Source organism: Lissotriton helveticus, chromosome 4_1 (assembly GCF_964261635.1).
Source record: "Lissotriton helveticus chromosome 4_1, aLisHel1.1, whole genome shotgun sequence".
NCBI classification, from domain to species: Eukaryota; Metazoa; Chordata; class Amphibia; order Caudata; family Salamandridae; genus Lissotriton; species Lissotriton helveticus.
In genome coordinates this window covers 1,466,060,926-1,466,083,470 of record NC_136063.1, presented here as the reverse complement: position 1 = coordinate 1,466,083,470, position 22,545 = coordinate 1,466,060,926, and the positions used below count along the sequence as shown (strand labels likewise).

Below are 22,545 nucleotides of genomic sequence, written 5' to 3'. Positions count from 1 at the left end.
CGTACATTACAAACCAGATGTAATGAGTTTTTAAAAATGTGCATTATATGACCTTACCTCTGGCTGAAACGGACCAGCCAGAGGCCGCTGGCCCTGGTCGGGCGCGGAAGAGCGCAGACAGGCTTGCCTTAGGTGTGCCAGCGGAGCACCCGCTGCACTCGTCTGACCAGCCATGTGTTTTTATGGCCATTCCGCCCTTCCCCCTGTCCCCCGACAACCACCCTGCTAACCTACCGAATGTTTATTAAGAAAAACAGTAAAGCTCCACTACCCTCCGCACAATCAGCAAAGAAAGCTGCGGCAAAAAGTGAAAAGAGCAGCAAGTAAGTTAAGTTAAATACTACAAATTGCGACGCAAATAAAAAAAGATTAAAAGGGCAAAAGAGAGGCTCTGCGCAGTGAAGGAACGGAGCAGTATACCAGCAGTCTAGGCACTGTGCGTACCGCCAGTCATGTGCTTTTTCTGGACCTTGCCACCTGACAACTAACCTGCTAACCAAGCTGGAAGTATATTAATAAAACCAGTAATGCTCCATTTCCCTCTGCACAGTCAGCAAAGAAAGCTGCAGCGGACCGGGTAAGGAGCAGCAAGTAAGTCCGTTAAAACATTACAAATTGTGACACAAGTATAATATATTTTTTGGGGGAGAGGGGGGATTTTTTTATTGAATTTTACAGAGAAATATAGGCTATATATTCCTGACATATAGACATATAGTAATGTGATATACAGAAGTTGGAATCACTCGGGGGGGGGGGGGGTACCTGCCACAATATGCCCACAAACAAGCTCAGTGATAAAAATAGAAATTAAGAAATTAAAAGAATAAACAAAACAACTCCAGCATAATCACAAGCCCTCAGCAGGTGCGGGTGAGAAGAACAGCAATAATAATTGTTAAAATAAAATATATTAAAATAGCAAAAGAGAGGCTCACACAGTGAAGGAACAGAGCAGCGTAACTGCAGTCTAAGCTCATTAGCTGACTTGGTTTAAAGTTGCGATATCACCTTGTTTTCCTATGCAGATTTCTATTCTATTCTATTTAAAAGATTTGTAGAGCGCGACAGCTGCCCCAGCCAAGAGGGGTTCCGGCGCTAACAGCAAATAGGCAACCACAACGCAGGGGGGAACCAGAGCGACCTACACAGTGGGAAAGAGAAAAGTTTTGATAGCTTTCCTGAATCCGAGGAAGTTGCTGAGGCCTCGAATATGGAGGGGCAGTGAGTTCCAGAGAATAGCCGCTCTGTACCGGGAGGAGCGCCCTCCGGCCCGAGTCCTCCTAACCAGAGGGACCACTAGCAAATGTTGGCCCATGGAGCGAAGCTGATGGGAGAGAACGTAAAAAGAGAGCAAATCAGTCAATATGTTTGGGGAGGCGAACTTCAAGATTTTAAAGGCTATGCAAAGAGCCTTGAACTCAATCCGTTGAGCCACAGGCAGCCAATGAAGGCGGCAGATTGTGTTAGTCACCGAACAGACTCTGCGCAGACCCAGAAGAGCTCTTGCTGTGGCGTTCTGTACTCCCTGTAACCTGTGTACTTCCACCTTGTTAGCCCCCAGATACAGAGAGTTTGCGTAATCAAGCCTAGATGTAATCAAGGTCTGAATGATGATCTGTCTGGTCGGGGCATCAACGAAACCCAAAATAGGTTTAAGTCTGTGCAACAAACCGAAACAGGTGCCCGCCACCTTCTTCGTTTGGGTCTGGAAACTGAGAGAGTTGTCCGTCCAAATCCCCAAGTTTTTTACAACCTGTTTAGGGGGGGGTGCCTAGATTCGTGGGCCACCTAGATTCGTGGGCCACCAATACTCATTCCATAACCCATGATCCCTACCCACCAGCAACACCTCCGACTTGCTGGCATTCAGCTGGAGGCAGTTAGCTGTAATCCACCCGGCATCTGCAGCAAGATCGCCTTGAAACTTAGAGGCGTCATGCTTAGAGTTGCTTGAGAGGGCTACCACCATCTGAGTGTCGTCGGCGTAGGAGACCACAGTCAGTCCTCTGCTCTTGGCAATTACAGCCAAAGGTTGTACATACAAATTGAAGAGCACAGGGTTCAGAGAAGAGCCCTGTGGCACCCCGTGCTCGGGAAGGCAGACGGGGAGAAAGGGGGAGCAATCACCTGATAAGTCCTATCAGAGAGAAATGGCGCTAGCCACTTCAAAGCAAGGCCACCGATGCCAGCCTCTTCCAGATGGCGCAACAGGATTGCATGGGACACAGTGTCGAATGCGGCACTGAGATCGAGAAGGATCAGTGCCGATGTCTGTTCTGCGTCCATCGCTGTCCTGAGATGCTCTGTCACCGCCAGGAGCGCCGACTCAGTACTATGGCCGGGCGAAAGCCATTTTGCGAGGGATCTAGAGTATTATTGGAGGTCAAGTGGTCTGAGAAAAGGGAGCTAATATATGCCTCCATGATCTTGGCAGGCCATGAAAGCAATGAAATTGGCCTTAGGTTCTCTGTTTTTTTAAGTCCAATGAGTTTTTTTTTAGCAATGGTATCACCCTAGCTTGTTTCCATGCTGTTGACATGACAGCTAAGCCGAGTGATTTGTTGATCACTTGACCTAGGAGAGGAGAAATAGTTGGTAACATTTTCCTGAAATGATCAGGTTTCATTGGGTCGGCCGGTGAGCCCGACTTAATTTTAGCGCAGAGGGCAAGTAAAAGGTCCTGCTGAATCTGAGGTAAAACCTCTAAGGTGGCGATCATGCCATTATTGGATATATCAGGGCAGGCAATTTGGGCTGCGGGAAAACATTTATAGATGTCTTCTACCTTTTTAAAAAACCTCGAGGCAAGCTCCTCGCATTGCCTGTTCGAGGTAATCAGTGGGCCAGCGGCCCCCTTCTGATTTTTAAGACCTGAGACAATTGGGAAGATACTCTTAGCGGGATTGGTGCTGTTACTGATTTCTTTAGCTTAAAATGCAGCACGCTCAGTATGGATAGCCTTATGATAGATCTTTACAGCATCCCAATAGCGATCTTTAGTTAACGGGTCAAAGTCCCTTCTCAAAAACCTTTCATGTTTTTGGCAGGTATTCCGCAGCACAGCTAATTTGTCATTGTACCACGGGTTATATTTGGAGGTGCCCATTCATGGACCATTTAGCTGGGATCAGCTTATCCAGCAGCTGATTGATCCAATCTGAAAAGGCCAAATTAGCCTTGTCAGGATCCATCGGTAACACCGGAACAGTAGCAGAAAGCTGGGCTTGGAGTTGATCCCAATTTAATTTGTGCCACAGGCATTTAAGGGAGAGAGTGTTGTCTTATTTGCGCACAGGTACAGTGCCCTGAATAGACAAGGGGACTAAAAAGTGGTCAGACCAAACCATAGGGACCGGCGGTTGGACTGTGAGGGACGAAATATTAGTAAAAACAAGGTCCAGCAGATGACCAGCCGAATGTGTAGGACCAGAGACACGCTGATCGAGCTGACAAGCAGCTAAATCTGCCACCAGATTGGCCACATCCACATCAAGGTGGTTATCAAAAGTAAGGTTCAAATCTCCTAAGACTGTAAAATTAGAGGTAGTGACCGCCAAAGTACTGACTGTTTCAGCAAGAGCTTCCCTAAAAACCGTGGATGGGCCCGGGGGACGATAAACCAGTAAACCAGTCATGGTATAATTAGGATTAAAAGCAATTTTAAAACAAGCACATTCACAGCCCAAAATGGGCTGTTTAATGAAGGTGCAGGGTTAGCCGGTTTTGACAATAACCGCAATGCCCCACCTCTCGTTTCTCTTTTAAAGGTATGAATAACATAACACTCTGGGAGTGCCAGCCCCGGAATCACCACCAAATCTTCATAGAGCCAAGTCTCGGTTAGAAACAGGGTATCAGGAGATTGTTTCCAAAAGATCATAGACATCAACGCAATGTTTGACCAGGGAGCGGCAATTCAGTTGGAAAATAATCGTACTTTTGCCTGGGAAAGGGGGGCAGGCATGTGGAACTACAGGGATAATAGATGTGAAGCCACAGCATTTACAGCTGAAGGGACCCTCTAAACCTACCAAACCGTCGACCCGACACCTAACAGACAGCGTCCTGAATGCTAACAGCTCATTCCGGTCATAAGTATGTTTTGGTTTTGTAAGATTGGCAGCATGTCTGGCGACCGCCTGGCGCAGACGGGCGCAGACGGGCTTCCCTTTTTTTTGCGCCTTCGGTGTGCCCGCTGCGCGCAGCCGCTGCGCGGCCGGGCTGACATGCGAGTTATGTATTCCCCGGTAACGGAAATGATGAGAGGAGAGCGGATGACACCCAAATCATATTCTCCTTGTTGTCTGCTCAGTATCACAACTCTGGGGCACTGAACTCTTGCCTGGGTTTTGTCTCCACCTGAATGAATGCCAAATCTTTAAAACTAAATGGCGATAAGACCAATGTAATGGTGCTGGGCAAGATCCCTCTGCTCTGGGGACCTTAGCACTAGGTGTTCTTCCTGAACCTAGGCTTCTGGCTGGATTACAACCTGCCAATGAAACCGCAGGTGACCAAAGTAGCCTTGACTTTTTTGCCATTCTGAAATGGCCAAAACTGATCTTTGGATACTCCCTTACTCGGTCCAAAGGACAGTTATTTAGACCTTGATCCTATCATACTTCAAACTCATGCCCTCTATCCTCAGGTGTTCTTGAGGGTTTGACTTTGAGCCCCATACTTTACAACATTTATGTGCGCCCCTTTGCCAATGTGGTGGAAAGCTGTAGACTCACTCGGTTCTCCTAAGCTAATGATACCCAAATCATTGTCTCTCTTTTTCCCAATGAAGTTTGCAGCTCTGATACTCTCAATTTCTGCCTCAAGAAAGTAACAACTCGAATGAACAGGAATAATTCTGAACATTTGCTGGTGGGTAACCAACCTCATCTTAGGGGCCCCCACTATTGGCCTTATGTTCTGGGGACTTCTCCCTCCCCTGTTTCTGTTGTTAAGAACATGATGTTTTTTTGGGATAATAAACTTCTGATGAATTATCAAATCACCAGGGTAGCCTCCACCTGTTTTGGCATCCTAAGGTGGTTAAGAAAAATACTTTGTCTGCTCCCTATTTCTGCCCAAAGAACTGTAATACAGGCAATAAACATCTTTAGGCTGGACTACAGTAATATTGTCTATCTATGGGTTCCTATGGCTTCTCTTAGAAGCCTTCAGGTAGTCCAGAATGCGGCTGACCAGCTTCTGGTCCATCTTCCCAAGCATTCTTCTGCCTCTAATCGTCTCTGAGACTTTCACTGGCTCTCGATTGAGAAGCAAGTTAAAGCGCAGTGGTATGTGCATAGGACTTTGTCAAACTCTGGTCCACTCTACCTCAGATGCCTGGTGACACCTTACTGTCTCAGTGAATCCGTTTGCTCAAGCAATCGAAATCTCGCTACAGTCGCAAGATTTAGGAGGGCCAGACAGGTAGGTGAGTCCTTCACCTATCTGGGTCCAAGATGATGGAATTCGCTACCTGCCTCCATGAGATCTTGTAAATCCTTTTGTCTTTCTCACAAATTCTTGAAGACCTTCTTTTTAAATTATCTGTTCCTTTAGTTTACTTAGCACTGGGAAATCTGGCTAGCGTAGCAATGCGCTTTACTAAACTATATAATAATACTAATTATTTAAAATTTGTGAAAACGTGACATCCGCTTAAACAAAAGCAATTGCCACAGAAGGCATGATATCTATATCAAAATATATTGGAACGTAACCCTTCCCCCCATTTCTTCCTACATTCTACTGGCAGGGCCATAGTGGCTTCCATTGTTGGTTAATCACGGCTCCCTCTAAGGGTTTAGGCATAGAATACTTTGTGCTTTTCTTGAGAATGAAACAATCAACGGTTGCAAGGTCTCCAGTGTTATAAGGCTGGGAAGACAAATTAGCAACGAGCCATGAAAATGCCTTGCCTCCTGATGTAGAGCAAGGAGCATGTGACCGTAGTCTGTGACAAAATAGTATGTTTAATGCTATGCTGAATTTGAGCCATTGGTTTCTGGTGCTAGGCACAGGCACTAGATTTTCGACACCGGTGCATATGACACTCTGCCACACAGTGGCACGGTCTGTATTTTAGAGATGAGCACAACAACAGTTGTTATTAATTCAATATACATCGAAAATGAATAATACTTACCATCCAAACCACTCGTATACCTTTAGGGCGTGGAGTAGTCTGAATGGTCACACTTATAAGGATGTGTTGGTTAGTAGTTGAGTTTGTACTCTCTTTGGCAGTGCTGGCAGGAGCAATGGGTGGAGCAAGCTGCAGTGACCTGACAAGGGGCCTGACACTTCTTTTTTTTAAATTAAGCACTGGTTTAAGGCCTATGAAATCTATGGTGACTGTTGTTGATGGCTGAAGAGAACAAAATACTGTCATCTCTCTCCTTGGGAACAGTTGAAATAGGGATGTGTGGTTAAACATTGCATGATGGAATGTGAGAGGTTTGAAGATTTGTTAAAACAGGGTAGTGTTCGACCGAGCAATCTCTTTAAGAAGCTATTCACATTTTCAAGGTCAATATGGTGCAGTTTGTTTAACGTCTTACAGAGCATATGCCCGGGGGCTGTGACTGCTGTTTAAGTGTGTGCAATACCTTGAAGAAAGCATTACTCGTTCTAGACTAAGATAACTATTCTGCTGAGTCACTCCCTAGATTAGCTCTGTTACAGGGAGATGACTCTGCTCTCTATGCCTTGAACTGTGGATAGGAATATTCTGATGAACTGGTCTTAACACTGAAAACATGCTGGGGGGTTGTATTAAATTTCCTGGGTGTACAGTTTCTGGAAAAGCTTAAGGGCTTGCCTGGAGAAATAACAAAATGCCGAGTTAGTTAAGCTTAGTGCAGAAACATAATTGACTGGGACAGACTTTTTCCTACATATTACATTGGCAAAGAATGGTATCAAGATATGTAGCTGAAAACATTGAGGTACTTCTTCAATTGCAGCATAATGTGTGTTATATGTTTGATGTTGCATACAAAACTTTAATTGTGTTCTCCAGCACTGGATCTTTCATAGATTCAATCTTTCCCATTGTCAGACTTGCTTTTACCCACTTCCCTAGCATACCAGTAAACCGTGATAACATGTCTATTGGTAAAACAATGGTGTTTATTTAGTAGAATAGCTTAAATTATTTGCAGCAAATAATTATTAAGGGAGGGGGAAGACTCTGGTATGTTTTGTCACGGAGTGTGAACACCTGGCAAGTGTGTTCATAAAGCCCTCACCCACCAACCTAGTTGGTGGCATGCTTCATCATCGGGCCCACCCAGTAGCACCTAGCGTGCTCCGGGTGTGCTTCAACGCCTGACTACAGCGGAGCTGGTATATTGCTGAGTGTGCAGTGATGATAGTTAAGGAAGTGATGTTAAAACGGCTGGCCGGTGGTCCCAGTACCCGTGGGTGAGGGCTTTATGAACACACTTGCCAGGTGTTCACACTCCGTGACAAAACATACCAGAGTCTTCCCCCTCCCTTAATAATTATTTGCTGCAAATAATTTAAGCTAGTCTCTTTTTTGATTAAACCTCATATTAATCCGGGGACATGGACTAGCTTTCTGGTCCTATCTCTCCCTCTTGATCACGCACAGTATTTAGTAGAATAGTCATCTCATTCCACCTTGCCCAAAGTCTTGCCAAATAGGCGTATATACTCAGCACTCCACTTACTTTTGATGCCAACATAGTTCCGATTTTTCCTGCAGATTAATTGAGAGGGAATCCCTAGATAGAGCTGTGTCTGATTGTTCAGGTTAATTTACCTTAGAAAATGAATCTGTTCTCCCCTATGTAGCTTGGACCATGCGTGGCCTTAGCTTCACTTTGAAGTGAGTCTATTTTAGGTTATTGTTTTGGGCCAAGTGAGGGTTTGCCCCACTATGATAATCCTCTCAAAGAGAAAAGATCTTTCTTCAAGCCTTACTGCACACTGGCCAAAAGAAGAGCGGTGTGCATGATCTTTATTTACAACGTAAGATTCAGGAGATGCCAGCATTGGACTTTTCTGAGTAACTAGCCAGTTCTGGTTTTCAAGAGAACAAATTGCTGTATGCCAACTTACATCAGAAAGTCATTGAAAGCATTTGGAACACTATAACCAAAAAGGTGTGGAAATCCCAATAATCTCCCAATAATATTTAATAATATTTGGCCTCTTTGTTGCCTATACCCTAAAATCTGTGGCGACACAGTCGGCTCTCTTGGACTAAGGCGTATCTGTGTCTCTGTGTCTGTCATCTTAGGCAGCAACTACTTCATCGGCACATCCCTTACTGGTACTGGTCCCTTACTCCTCTTAAGAGTGTTCAGGGCACCTGTAGAATTATCAGCAACAGACTTCTCAGCAACCAATGGCTCCACTACATACCTCTAAGAGGGGTGATGAATCTCCAATGTTGCCTTATGATGGAGGAACATTGAATCTGATCGATGGGTGCTTCAACACTATTTTCAGATTTTCAGAAATTGCAACTGCAGGTCCTGCGTTTGTTCTTCTAGGGAGCAATAACAAAAGTTTCCCAGGACCAAGCACAATCCGCGTTTCTACTCCAGGTTGTTTCTGGTAAAGCAAGATAGACCGACAATTGAAGGCATATCCTGGATCTTGAGACTTTAAACAAGTTCCTGAAAAATCAGTGTTCCAGGAGCGTAACTCACAGGAAGTTATTTCACTGCTGCAAGCTGGACTTCTGTTGACTTCAAAGACGTGCATTTCCATATTACCATTCTTCTGAAGCACACTAAATACCTCTGAACCTCAATGGACAGCCGGCATTATTAATTCAAAGCTCATCTCTTCAGTGTGAAATCAGCCCTAAGAATTTTTACTCAGTGCCTGGCACCAGTAATGGCCCAACTGAAAACGCGAGGCCACCACGTATTTCAGTATGTAGACGAGTGACTCCTAAAAGCACCATTAGCACAGGAGGCGATCACCTCCACTTAAGCATGCCTGGCACGCTTTCAACATCAAGCCTTTATCATCCACAATGCCTCTTCTCCTAAGGGTCATCCTGAATACCACCAAAGGCAAGGTAGCTCATGCCAAGACTGGTTACAAACTTGATTTTGATGGCCATAGACTTCTGCAAGTGCAGCATGGCTCTTATCAGAGCCAACGGGGGGCTCATATTGTCCTGCATTCCTCTGATTTACTTCTGCCAGGTTAGATGGCGTTCTGTCCAACAGGATCTGCAGTACCAATGGTAACAGTCTCAGGAATGTGGCCAAATGGAGTTTAGACTACTCTGAAAAAGGCACTTCTGTGATGGAGAATTCTCAATAGTATGTCAATCAATCTTTTATTCCACCTCCAGAGTCCCAGCTATAGCATAACAACTGATGTTTCAAAAAAGGAAGGGTTTTTTTTCTACAGAATGTCTGAGGATGGCAAAATACACATCAGAGTCTGTGTTATTAGCGACAGGCAACACTACATATATATCTTATATTGTCAAACAGCAAGGCACAAAGTCCCACATCTTGTCAGAAATGCAAGAGTGTTGAAACCTTGGCCATCTGAAGCAATGTATGCCTGATAACTGAATACCTTCAAGTACTTCAAAACTGGAATGAGCTACATATGCCGGTCCTTCACCGACAGACACTGGTTCAAGGCAGAAGGTGTTTGATGTCCTGATGCAACATATTTGCTGATTGTCTCACAGTATGTTCCCTGGTCCCCACGGTCATAAGCAAAGAGGCAATAGTGTATGCTGATTATTATCGCATTGTCATGGCCAAGGCAGTATTGGTTCATGATCTATTGCTGCCTAGGCTTTGCCATCAAGATCCATGCCACACATCTGTTGAAGCAATAATTCCAGGTTTTGTGTTACAGCTTAACATTTCTTAGCCTTACCCCTGCTCTCGGAACACAGAGTTTAGCCATCTAGACATTCCTCTAGAATGCAGGCAAATCCTGGTAAGGGCTTACATGCCTTCGACTCACAAGACTTATATTACCAAATAAAGACTTGTTATGTCTATTGTACATAGTTACAGTCTGACTAGATTATGCCAAATCTGCCTATTGGAGAGGGCCTTAAATATGCATCATTTAGGGTGCATCTTCCCCAGCTATTTTTCCAGATAGAAGAGCATCTTACTCACTTCCTGGTTATTTCAAAGGTTTATAAAAGTTCATGACCATCTCTTTGCAATATTTATACTTGTATGCGTCCTACCTGTACCCTGGCTGATGAATAAAGTTCTCCATCAGTTCATGGTACCTCTGTTTAATCTGATCCACCAGTTTGAGTTGAAGATCTTCTCCTGGAAAATAGCACTTCACCTGGCTTTGATATCATTAAGAAGGGTAGGCAATAATAATAAGTTGCTTACATTTTAAAAGGCGTTTTCAAAATTCACCAAGGATAAAGCTCACCACTCACAATCCCACAGGTCATGTACGAAGTACTTCCAATTTTCATCCGCTTGAAACAAGCCGTCTCCTGTTTTTTGTTTCCAGTTCATCTTCAAGCCCAGAAAGAATCTTGCATTTTCTTAAAACTCAGCGATGGGTCATTGCCTCACAAAGCAGGGCAGGCACTACGTGAAAGATCAGGCACACATTCACCAGGCACTAGTGCCTGGACCTCAGTGCAACTACTGTTTCTTCACTAGGCTAAATGGATCCGCACAACTTATTCCAGTGAGACTGCTTTCAATATGATAGGTAGTATTAGGTAGGAGTATAACTATAATCACACTATATACAGACTGTCATCACAGTATAATGGTTGAACTTGTTGCAGGGATTCTGCTTAGGAACAGAACTATGCTTGGAAATATAGAACGTCAGTATGTAGAGTCACCATACCACCTCAGTGTTTATGATTCTGAGTCCGACTAGCTATAGTGCCTCCCTTGCCGTCCTAACCTTACCAGAGAAACAAATGAATTGGCACCCCAGAACACAACAATCTAGACCCTCTTCTAAACAGGATGCGTGAAATGGAACTTATGGTGAGATTTTTTGCTGGTCTTTTAACCTCACAACGTGAGAGACCGAGAAAAATCATCAGCCATAGTTAGTCAATAAGACTCCATATTCGTGTAGACATTTTGAAGCCCACCTACCTCTCCATATTCCTGTTTAGCTACCAATGCATTTGTACTTAAAAATGCAAAAATAAACAGTGGATTGAATTAAACCAAATTTGAAAAGAAGAAAGTGGAATTAATGTTAATAGTAAGTAAATTTGATGTAACTCAATGCATCTGTGTTTTTCTGTATCTGATCCCATATCTTCATATGGGAGTTAAAATGGAGAATTAAGGTTTGGGTCACCACTCATCCCCATTAACTTGATAGCTTTGCACCCATTCTTCCCTTTTGCCCAGTCTGCTTGGTAATTTAATAGATCGAACAAATGTAAACATTGTTTGTGTTTCCCTATCTTTTCTTTCTTTTTGGGGAAAATGGTTTTCTTTGTAAAATATGTCCAAGGTTCCGTGTCTTGCATTTTGTCTATGCGTTTATGGGATTTATAATGATACTTATGGTGAAGAACTACAATTACAAGTAATAACCCTCTGCTGCTAACTAGCGCTTTGCTGGAAAAGGGTATAACTATTTATTTATGTGCTTAAAATTTAGAATAATGAAGGCAACTTAATTCAAGAGCTAAAAAGTAGAAATCAGATTTCTTTTTTAGTTCTTAAAGAAAAATGAGTGCACCCCTCGCAAAATACAATGTGGGCTAATCAGAACCAGAAAGGTTGAGGCCCGCAGAGCCTTCAATTTTAAAACAAAAAAAGTCAAGGAGCATCAACATGAACTAAAGTGGACAGTCTGAGCATGGGCACAGTTAAAGTGATGAATATGGTAGAAATGGGGGTAGCAGAAGGGATGGCTGCATGGACGAGGATCCCCATGAATCAAATCCTGTGCAGGAAGAAGTGAAGGAGAGATTTAGGAGCAGCTGGGAGGAAGGATGGGGTACATGAGAAGCAAAAGGAAACTTCTAGTGGAAGGAGGCGCTTGTTGGGGAGCATAGAGATGTTTCCCGATGAAAAAGAAAAGAAGACAATGAAATCAAAAATAGCGCTTACAAAAGTCTTATAGGAAAGAAAAATATAAAGGATATGCACCATTGCTTACCTGTTTAGCCATAGCAGGAATTCCCTGATGTAACTCTCGGACACTGCCAGTAGGCAGACGTGCTCTTGTGTGCACGACCAGAAGTCCCAAACACAGCGACGAAATTTCCAACAGTGAGAAATTGCTGTGTGGAGCTGTAGGGCACTGCTGTTTTACCAGCAGCTGCTTGGGACAGCGGGTGAGACACCCCCACTGGTTTCTAGAATGCAGAATTTAGCCCCTATTCGTCAGTAATGTAGTTTCACGATTTTACCCATATCTGTGAAATTATTTCTTCCCACACCAGTAGTTCAATTCAACATTATTAATACGAATTTTTGAGCTCTATACTCCTGTGTTCTCCATTTTGGCATAAACGATATAGGAGCCCTTTTTGATGAAAAATGCTGCCACTATACCATTAAAAGTATGGTGGCCCCGATTAAAAGCAAATAACGTGTCTTATGAGATCTCATGCAGTATCCCCATAATGGACGACATTGGTCAAAGCACTTATGGTTTGGGCCTACGTTAATCTATAATTCACATTGAGAGGATTAGAGCCTTGGGATTATTTTTTAATATTGTGCTGTTTAGCACAGGAAACCTGTACTAACCTGCCGCGAAGAGACAGTACTTTCTAATTGTATGGAGAGCTTAGGACCATCAGCATTGCCCATTTCAGGTTTTTAGAGAATCTGAAAGCAACAGGCCTACTTGTGTTGATTATGCAGACAGTACGAAAAACAGTTCACTCTGCATGAAATTCATTACACACTGCAAAGCATTTGCTTTAAATAGCGAAACCTGTTGGCTTAATCTATGCCTGTTTCTGTTTAGTAATTTGGTGTTCATGTTCTCTTGCAAACTAGCTTTTGATGTCCTTTGTTTTCTAATATTCACGGAAGACTCCTGTTCGCTATTGCTCGCTTAATTTTACTTCTGCAACTTTGAGTATTCTTTTTTATTGGGTTAATAGTGAGATCATCTTTGAGCAGGCTAAGAAGCTAATAGACTAAAATAAATGTGCATGAACTATTGTGTTTTTTTCATTTTCTCGTCGCTTAGAACTGATGGTACAAATAATACTTTTTCACTTTCATATTTTTTTTTTAGCAATAATCACGCAGATAGTTTTATATCTACATATGGCAGTCCCGATCCTAGCACAATACTGGATCAAGCTTATCTGTGTACAGTTACTGGCTTCATTATTCCTGAAAAAGTTTATGAACTGTTGGAGCACTTACGGTAAGAGATAACTGCATGTGGTTTAAAAATACCATTTCCACGCAGCTCTAATTGAGAAACGTTCCGGGGGTTAACAAGTAATTACTACTTAACTGGAAGTAAGATCATCTTGCTGGGAAGTCTGTTTCCTGGTCTTGTTGTTACAATAGAATTTAAAATATCTTCTCTTGTGAGCCTCATCTTAAAAATTGCACTCTCGGCCATAGCAATACTAAAGAATAATATGACAGTTAAGTGTGTCCTTGTCCCCAGGGTACACATCTGGGTGCAATTTAATATTATTTTGCCAATGTATGTCGCCCTTGCCCTAACCACGCTGTGCGCCTTCCTCAGCATTGTTCGTAGAGCGTGTAAGGACAGTGGTGTGGAAGCCTTTGATTCTGAGTCATGAAGAGTACTGATGCCATTCCATTGTAAGCCCCATCCTTAGGCACCATCTTTGCCTCAGGCATGAAAATAACACTACACGAAATGGTTTTCCTAATTTCATTAAATAGAGTGCGTTATTCCCAATATATTTGCCGTATATTCCCTAGTGATGAAAAATAAAAAGAATCCATCAATAAGGTATTATGTTAATAACCTTAGTTTTATTGTTTTGGTTGTATGACTATGGCACTATAATGTACTCATGAAAACGTCAGTATTTAGATTGTGTGCTTCCTCAGATTTCAGCCTTGATAAAACGCCAGGCTTGCGTGCCAAAAGTAGGGGGTAAAACATGTGTTGGCTACACCAGTATTAATTAATATTCAGTGAGCAAACTGAATTGGACCATAAAGTCATAAAACATATATATATATATATATATATATATATTTACAACACCAAGTCCCACAGTCCTCGGGACTCGTTTTCAATAAAGAGCACTCAAAGCCGCTGTAGCGTGGTTTCGCCAAGAATCTTAATAGCAGAAGACTATTGCAAGTAAATGTCAAGGTTACAAACGCGTTTCGGCATTGCCGCCTTCGTCAGTGTAAACCAGCATTTTTTTGTTGTGTGATTTAAATAAAATCCGTAATGACAACCTGTCACATGTTCTAAAAAGAATAAACATAAAAAACGGCACAAGGCTAGTAATTACATCATTACTTGTGGCGGCCATCTTATAATGGGTAAGTGCTGTATTCAATTAATCACATACATATCACTCTGTACCACAATATCAAACCATTAATATGTTTATATGAATAATTCATACATTTGAGACAATCAAATCATTCATTTTGTCATTCATGTATATATGTGGATGGTAAATCATAATGTTATATATTTTTTTATTTTATTTGTCGGCCGTCTATTTTCACAGTGCCGTTATTTTGCAAAAACCATAACGATCCCGTTTTAGGGTTTTGTTGAAAAGTTCACGTTATTGGGATTGATGGAACAATTACCTATCTTAGGTTTGATGCAATCAAGCCCTGAATGGGCTAATTTCAAACTATCCATGTTATGTTTTAATTATAAAGGCAAATTCTTTGCCAATTGTTCCTTAATTTTTGATTACCTTTTTCATTCATTTTCCTCCCCCAAAGAGAAAGGGATTGGGCAGACGCTGTTTTTATTTTTCTCTTCTTTAATTCATTTACTTTCTCAGGATTCTAGGATGTTCATGTGGTAGAGGGACAGGGATGTTAATCTTTCAGATATGAGTCCACATCTCTTCTTCATTGTTCATCCCCCCTGGGGTCTTAGTCTTGAGTTGGATAATGAACCTAGATTCTAAGGTTCTCAGTTTCTTCACCCAGTTCCCCCCTCTTTCTGTTCTGACTAATTGGTCCAGTATAAAGTAGGTTAGTAAATTGCTGTTACTGTTGTGCATTTGTTCAAAATGCCGAGCTACAGGGTAGCTTTGGTCCTTTGAGGTGATAGCCCTCATATGTTCAAGGACTCTAAGTTTCGTTTGCTTTATTGTGCTCCCTATATATTTCTTCCCGCACGGACATGTTAAACAGTATACAGTGTAGTCAGAATTACAGTTAAGTAATTTCAATATCTTGGTTTTCGTTTTCTTTCCTGGTACTTGATACTCTTTGACCTTCTTCGAGTTTTTACAGGCTTTGCATTTCATACATGGAAAGAAACCAAAGATAGTCGATTTTTGCTTTTTCTTTCTCTCATAGTGGCTATCAACTAAGTGATCCTTGAATGAGTCTCCCTTCCTGTATGAGATGAGAGGATAGTTAGATAAGGTTTGACCTATTACAGAGTCTGTCTTTAAGATTTTCCAATTTTTTCTCATAATGTTAAAGACTTCTGATGATTTCTCTGAATAGTCTGTAATCATTCTGATAGCTGATTCATTAGATTTCGGTTTGTCTATTAGTAGGTCATTTCTTTCTACTAAATTGCTTTTAGTCTCAGCTTGATCTAGAATCCCCTTGCAGTATCCTCTCTGTAAGAATCTCGCCCTAGATTGGTTCTTCGACTTCTCAAATTCCTGTTGGGTCGAGCAGTTGCGTTTCATCCCCAAGAACTCTCCCAGGGGAATGTTGTTAATCACACTACGGGGATGATAACTTTGTGAGTGCAGAATTGTATTTCCCGCAGTAGGTTTTCGATAAACTGCAGTTTGAATTATGCCATCTTCCACATAGACCCGAAGGTCCAAGTAAAAGACCTCACTCTTACTGATAGTGCTAGTGAAGCTGAGGTTTAGGTCATTATTGTTGAGTCTGGTAATGTATTCCTCAGCCTCATCCTGTGAACCCCGCCACACCAAGAACAAGTCATCGATGTAGCGGGTCCACAAGATGATGTTATTCATCCACCGGTCGTTGTCCCCCGCCCAGGCCACGTGCTTCTCCCACCAACCCACGAATAAATTCGCGTAGCTGGGGGCGAAGCACGTGCCCATCGCGGTCCCCTGGAGTTGTAGATACAATTTTCCTGAAAATAAAAAGATGTTATTTCTTAAACAGAAATTTGTAAGTTCCAATAACATTGCATTGTGGCTTCGATATTTAAGAGATCTATTGTCCAGAAAACTCTTCATTGCCACTAGGCCATCTTCATGCCTAATTGACATATATAAACTGGCAATGTCAAGTGTAATGAGGATCATATCCTCCTCCCACTTAACGTCCTGTATAATTCTCAAAAAGTCCTTTGTATCCTTCAGATATGAGCTAAGATCTTTCACAAACGGAGAGATAAAGCTATCAATATACGTTGAGGTTTTCTCTAGTAGACTGTCTTTTGCAGACACGATTGGTCTGCCTGGAGGCCACACTCTACTTTTATGCACCTTGGGTAGGTGATAAAACGTGGCTATTTGAGGGAATTCACACTTTAAGTTCTTCCAATCTTTAAGGTCCAGGATTCCATCATCCTTCCATTTTGTGATCAAGTTGTTGAAGGCTATGATGCTCTCTACATGTTTCTCCCTTTTTATTTCAGTGTAATGTTCTTTGTTTTGCAATTGGGAAAGTGCCTCATCCTCATATTGGCTACGTTTAAGGATGACGATATTTCCACCTTTGTCACTAGGTTTAATTATAATATTTTCATCCTCTTTTAGACCTTTAATTACTGCCCATTCATCTTTTTTCAAATTTCTTCTTTTCCAATTAAATTTCCCTTCTTGTAGTTTTTTCAGCTCTTCAATAACAACTTCCTGAAAAGTGTCAATCCCATCATGTGGAGTTCTTGGATTTATTTTAGATTTAATTGTCATCGTGCTTTTGCAGCCTTGTTGTGTGATCCCGCACTCTTCCAACATCTGCGTAGGTTCTATTTCCCAATCCTGGGTGTCACTTATTCCAATCATGGTCTGTGCCATAGCAATGGCATGTAGATCCTTTCCAGTCATTACTGCCAGTGCATCAGTTTCCTCCATTTCTGTATTATCATCATTCCTTGGGTTCATCATGTGTATTTTTTGTAACTTGACTTTTCTGATGAACCTAAACAGATCTATTCGTGTCTGCGTGTAGTTGAATGCCGGAGTTGGGCAGAAAGTTAGTCCAAGTTGTAAAATTCTTTCTTCATTTTTTGTCAATTCTCTATCCGATAGATTCACTATGGTATTCTGTGCTGTCATTGCTAATTCTTCCCTCGGGTACTCCGCGTCACCACCGGGGTAGATCTTCCTTGTGTGACTCCTCCTACCCCTCCTCGTTTTCCTCTTAGTGGTTTTGGTGGATGTGTTGTTGCCGCTGGTCGTTGTCTGAGTCCTCTTATAACCTCGTATTCCTCGAAAAAAGAATCTGACTCCAAAGCAGGTGTAAATGGTCCTGCTTCAATATGTTGCCCCCCACCTTCAGCACCTCCTCCTTCCCCTCTGTTTCTTGCTCTGACTGATTCGTCTTCTGAGACTTCTGACTCTTCAGTGCTCACCGGGGTTCTGTTTCTTAATTTGTCTTGCTGTAAGGTTTTCCTGGGGGCATCATATTTCCTCGCAAATGTTAGAATCCTTCCATTTGCCTAGTCTTTCTCATCTCGGATGAATTTGGTTTGCTTTCTTAGTTTGATTATATTTTCATAATCTATTAGTCTTTTTTTCATCTGTTCACGCAATTCCTCGCATTTCTTCGTATCTTTGTCGCTACTGATCTTTTCCTCAATGTCCTTGATTTCCTCTTGTAATTTTATTCTATCATTCCATGCGTGTTTTATTAGCATTTTTAGCATTCCCTGCATCACATTATTCATAAATTCTGACCACTCCCGCAATAGCTCATTATTTGGCTTTTCATATGAAGGGACCAAAAGAATTCTCAGTCCTCTAGGGACTCGTCCAACTTCCAAATATTTTTGCATGCTAGTGGCTTCCCACCACTTGCGAATTTCTCGCTCATACGTTTTTTCTAGTGTGGAAAACAGTTTAGTAAGTGAGTCAGGTGCCCCCGTTTTCGGTATAAACAGTGTGTCTGCCGGAAAAAAAAAAAATATATATATATATATATATATATATATATATCCATATCCGACAAGACAAGGATATACTGGATATGTATATGAATTTAAATGAAGTATTACTGATGATCTTTGTGAGACTGACAAAAGGAACATAAAACTAAGGTTATTAAATTAATACCTTATTGATGAACTATCTTTCTGGTACATCGCTAGGGAATATACTTCAAATATATTAGGAATGAAACACCCTTTAATACAGTTTAACCACAAGTGAGAGGTTATAGGCCCTACCCTCATCAAGTGTAAAATTCTAAAAATAAAATAATGGAAATGTCTTTCTTTGCATTAGTTGGTGTCCTACTTTTTGTTATCTCAACATTAAATATATACAGCTCTTAATATGTGACAAAGGGATTCCACATGTCTCTAAAACGTCATATGTATCTCTCTCTGGTGGTCTTCAGCGAATGAATATTTGAAGCAGGTATTTTCATTTTACAGCAATGGTACCTCGCTAATATTGTACCCTACCTCTGTATGCTAAGATAAGATGACTGGTTTGCCCATCTGCTATCCCTTACCATGCATAATTCAGCAATATACACGCTACCAGTGTAACGAGGGCCAATCATGAGATTGAAAGATGCAGAAAAGTCTATTCTATTCTATCATGAGATTGGCCATAACAGGTTGATGCATGCAATCCAATTTTTGGCATGACGCTGTATTGTGGCAGATAGCTGGCATTCATCATTCATTTGTTTATTTCATTGGTTTGGTTAGCTTGTGAAGTAGAGTCGCTTTGTAGCACTGTGAGAATTATTGACACCTGTTCAAAATTATGAACTTTCATTTCACTTGGTATCACTCAACAGAATAACTATGTCCATAGTGAGTTTTCAGCTCTGGCTTTCTTCACTTGGGACTGAGCCCCTGATGATACTGTTGTTGGGTCTTTCTCCATTCTTAGAGGAAGGGTGGTTCTGATGAGATTGAGGTGTGGAAAGCTTTATTGAAAAGCCTTATCGCCAGTTTTTTTTTTTAATGGAAGAAAGACTTGGAATATTTTTAATAATTTAGGCTTTGAGAATTCGAAGGCGTACGCCTATTAGATAGGATGAGCTGGCTTCATGGACTTTAGGATTAAAGCTGGTTTGAGTTTGTTTCACTTGATCTCATGGTCCTATTTGTTATCTGTTGTGGAGCTAGTTTCTGTAAAACGTTTAGGCTGCTGCCTGATGCACTGTTAAAACAAAGCAGATTACGCTGATCTCTACTCTCGTGAACACCGGAAGCCAGTGACTTTTTTTTTTTAACTTTCAGGCAGACCAGCAACTTTATTTTGCTTTCTATGTAACTTCTGGATCTCTTTCTTGTGTACGCTCATGCGTATTATGTTGCAATATTTCAGGTGAGATAGTAGCAGGTGCCTCCTAATGATGTCTTTAGTCTACTATAGTTCATCCCGTTACTAAATATTTTATAGTGCTTTTGAGCCTGTCCTGAGCCTCATCTGTCAGGATCTTAAGACACATATAGTGATCCATGCCTGTGCCCAGTTAGTCAGGCCGGGTGGGTTCAGAAAGCGCCAGCACTTGACTAAATCTCTTTTAGCTATGACAAGGGTTAGTCCGAGAAGGGCAAATGTGTATTTATTGTTCCTTTCAACTCCGAAAGCACACTAAGCAGAGCTTTCTTTTGTGTTACCTTAGTGTTTATTTCAGGACTTTCTCTAAACTGTGCAGTACTACATGCCAAATAGATTTTACCTGAGGGCACGCCATGCATTGTATCAGAAGTCCCCAGACGGTTCTCCACATACGAGGTATTCAGGGGAGTGTTTCTAACCAAAGTGTCAGATATTCTGTCTGGAGAGACAGATTCTGTGTAGATATATGAACTGAATCATTCCAAACTGTGTGGCTATAGCTGCTTCTGTAGGGGCCTTTAGTCCCTGCTGTCATTCATCGCCTGTAAGTGTTTCGACAACTTCTTCCCGTGCCTGCCTAATTGTGTAACAGTTCATCACTAGTGAGCAATAAAACATGAATATTTAGCCTTTTCCCATGTCCTCTGGGAGGTCTGTAAGATTTTCAGAGGGCGAAAGAGTGAGCCATAGCTTCAAGTATTTGAAGAATTGATGCTTATGCATGTCAAATTCTGCCTAAAGCTCCACAAATGAACAGAAAGTGCTGCAGGACATCTGCCTTCTGCGTATCTATTGTAAGCTCGCTAATGGTAAGCTCCGCCTCCAAGGATTCTATATCTTCTTGTGAGAGAGTCTGTATGGAAAAATCCTGTGTAGCAGGAACGTATTAAGTTGAATATCATCCCTGTGTATCTGGAACTACAGTTGATGTTGTGATATCATCTTTGTAAGAAACTGGATTATTGATTGAGGCGGGTGACTACTCACTTAAAGGAATTATCACAAACCGTGTCAGGGTGAACCCTTAAAGACACTAAATTAACCTGTGGTCAACCACCTGGTAGCTATGACACAGAGCAAACAGGCTTAATTAAAGCAATGTGTAAAGTATTTATGCAGCACCAAAAAATAACAAAGTCGAAATGCAACACAAAAACAAATCCCAAACTGAATTGGAAAACATAATAAAATGACACAAATCCATGGAGGTGTGGATTTTTTAAGTTTTAAGTAGCAATGGCGCCAGAAAGCATAACCTGCATATCATAATCAATGGCCACAGTAGACTGGGAGCTAGGAGCAATTTGACACTGACCACAATGGAGCACGGATAAAATACACCAACCAAGTCCATCCTGGTCAAAGATTTTACCTTCTGACTTTAGTCCTTTAAGTCCCAATCCACCACAGGAGAACACTTCTATAGCCCCTATCTCCTCAGGGGAGAAACATAGAGGCTCACAGGGTGCCAGACAGAAGCCAAATAGCAGGGTCCAGCCAGGAGGCCAAAGCCACTGGTCAGTGGGACATTTAGGTTAAGGGCCGTTGTTGTTTATTGTGTCCCTATAGCTTTAACAGTAGGTCAGCCTTATGGCTCTTGACATCCACTTCTTTGTCCTGGGTACAAGAGGGAGAAAGCAGGTCCAGTTCTTTTGGGCTCTTTTCATATCTTAGACAGCATATTCAGTCCTCTTCTGATATTCCACAGTCCCAATAGTGTTCTGAAGTGGGTGCCTGGAGATGCCTAATGTATGCCTGGCACAAGCTAGTGAGTGGGAGTGATTTCGGAGAATGCTCTAACCAATGTGGTAAACGTTCCTAGGGCCAACCCTACCCACTTTGGGCATTTTCAAGATGGTAGAAGCCTTACACCACCCTATACTTGCGCTCTAGGGCTGGTTGTGTGTGGTGAGCGTACTGTATTAATTCTAGTGCCCTTCCACATCGCACACAAAAGTCCAGTTTACCCACTGTGCCTCTAATAAAACCAGAGACAGACGTCTGGCAGAACAAAAGTAAGGTTTTCCAGCAACGAGACAGATTGGTCGAGTTAAGCTGTCCCTCTGAAGATGACACAGTGGAGAAACTCAGCAGGGAGAACTTAATAGGACTTCCTGCCTTTTAAACAGTACAAAAAGTAGGATAACATCTCTCACACCTACGAAACATATTTAACACCCTGAATCCCATGTCTCTCAAGTGATTTTATAGCAAAGGAAGCTCAAGCAACGTAGGTCAAGCAAATCTTTGCATTTTATCTCGGAGCTTCGCTGGCTTGATAGGCAAAATGGATGCTGCAGATTGATTGGAGTTCACATGGGGCAGACACATGTTGTTAACATCCACACACCAGCTAGTGTTCTGGGTAGTTGGAGTAAAGAAGAGGAATACAGTTGGGGTTACCAGTTCTACTCATTCCAAAAGGAAGGACAGTCAAAAGAGGGGCAAGTTTTACTACTCTTTTGCTGAGCACAGGCATGCATTTTTTTAATGGGTGCACACAGTCTGAAAACCTGGCAAACTGTACCTACAGGCAGGGAAAGCCTATTAGAATATGTGCTGATGCGTATCAATGTTTGGTACAGTAATTGTCCTGAAGATAACCTCAGAACAGAAGGCGATCATGATCCCCTACTTGTGGATATACTAGAAGAGGGCGTGAAGGTGAAGCCTGCATATATTAGCAATCTATCCCACCCAACGGCCTTGGAAAAATTTGCAAATATAAGGGCGATGAGGTCGTCCAGATCAAAATAGAAGATGGTATATCTTGCCATCAATAGCATAATTATAAAGCTGCAAGTTGTTCCGTTGGGTAGGTACCACGGGGTACTGGTTCAGAACCTGTTTGTTTCTTTCACAATCAATAGTGATTTTGTACTAGACTTTTATAA

General features: G+C 41.9%; 1 protein-coding gene across 1 annotated transcript in view; it reads left to right on the top strand.

The window, feature by feature from the left end:
- RPP40 (ribonuclease P/MRP subunit p40) overlaps positions 1-22,545 on the top strand; it is a 699,670-nt gene that overhangs the window by 610,629 nt on the left and 66,496 nt on the right. The window contains exon 7 of the mRNA XM_078688048.1: positions 13,228-13,362. Coding sequence (XP_078544174.1) covers positions 13,228-13,362 — 135 coding nt within the window. The remainder of the gene's footprint in view (positions 1-13,227; positions 13,363-22,545) is intronic.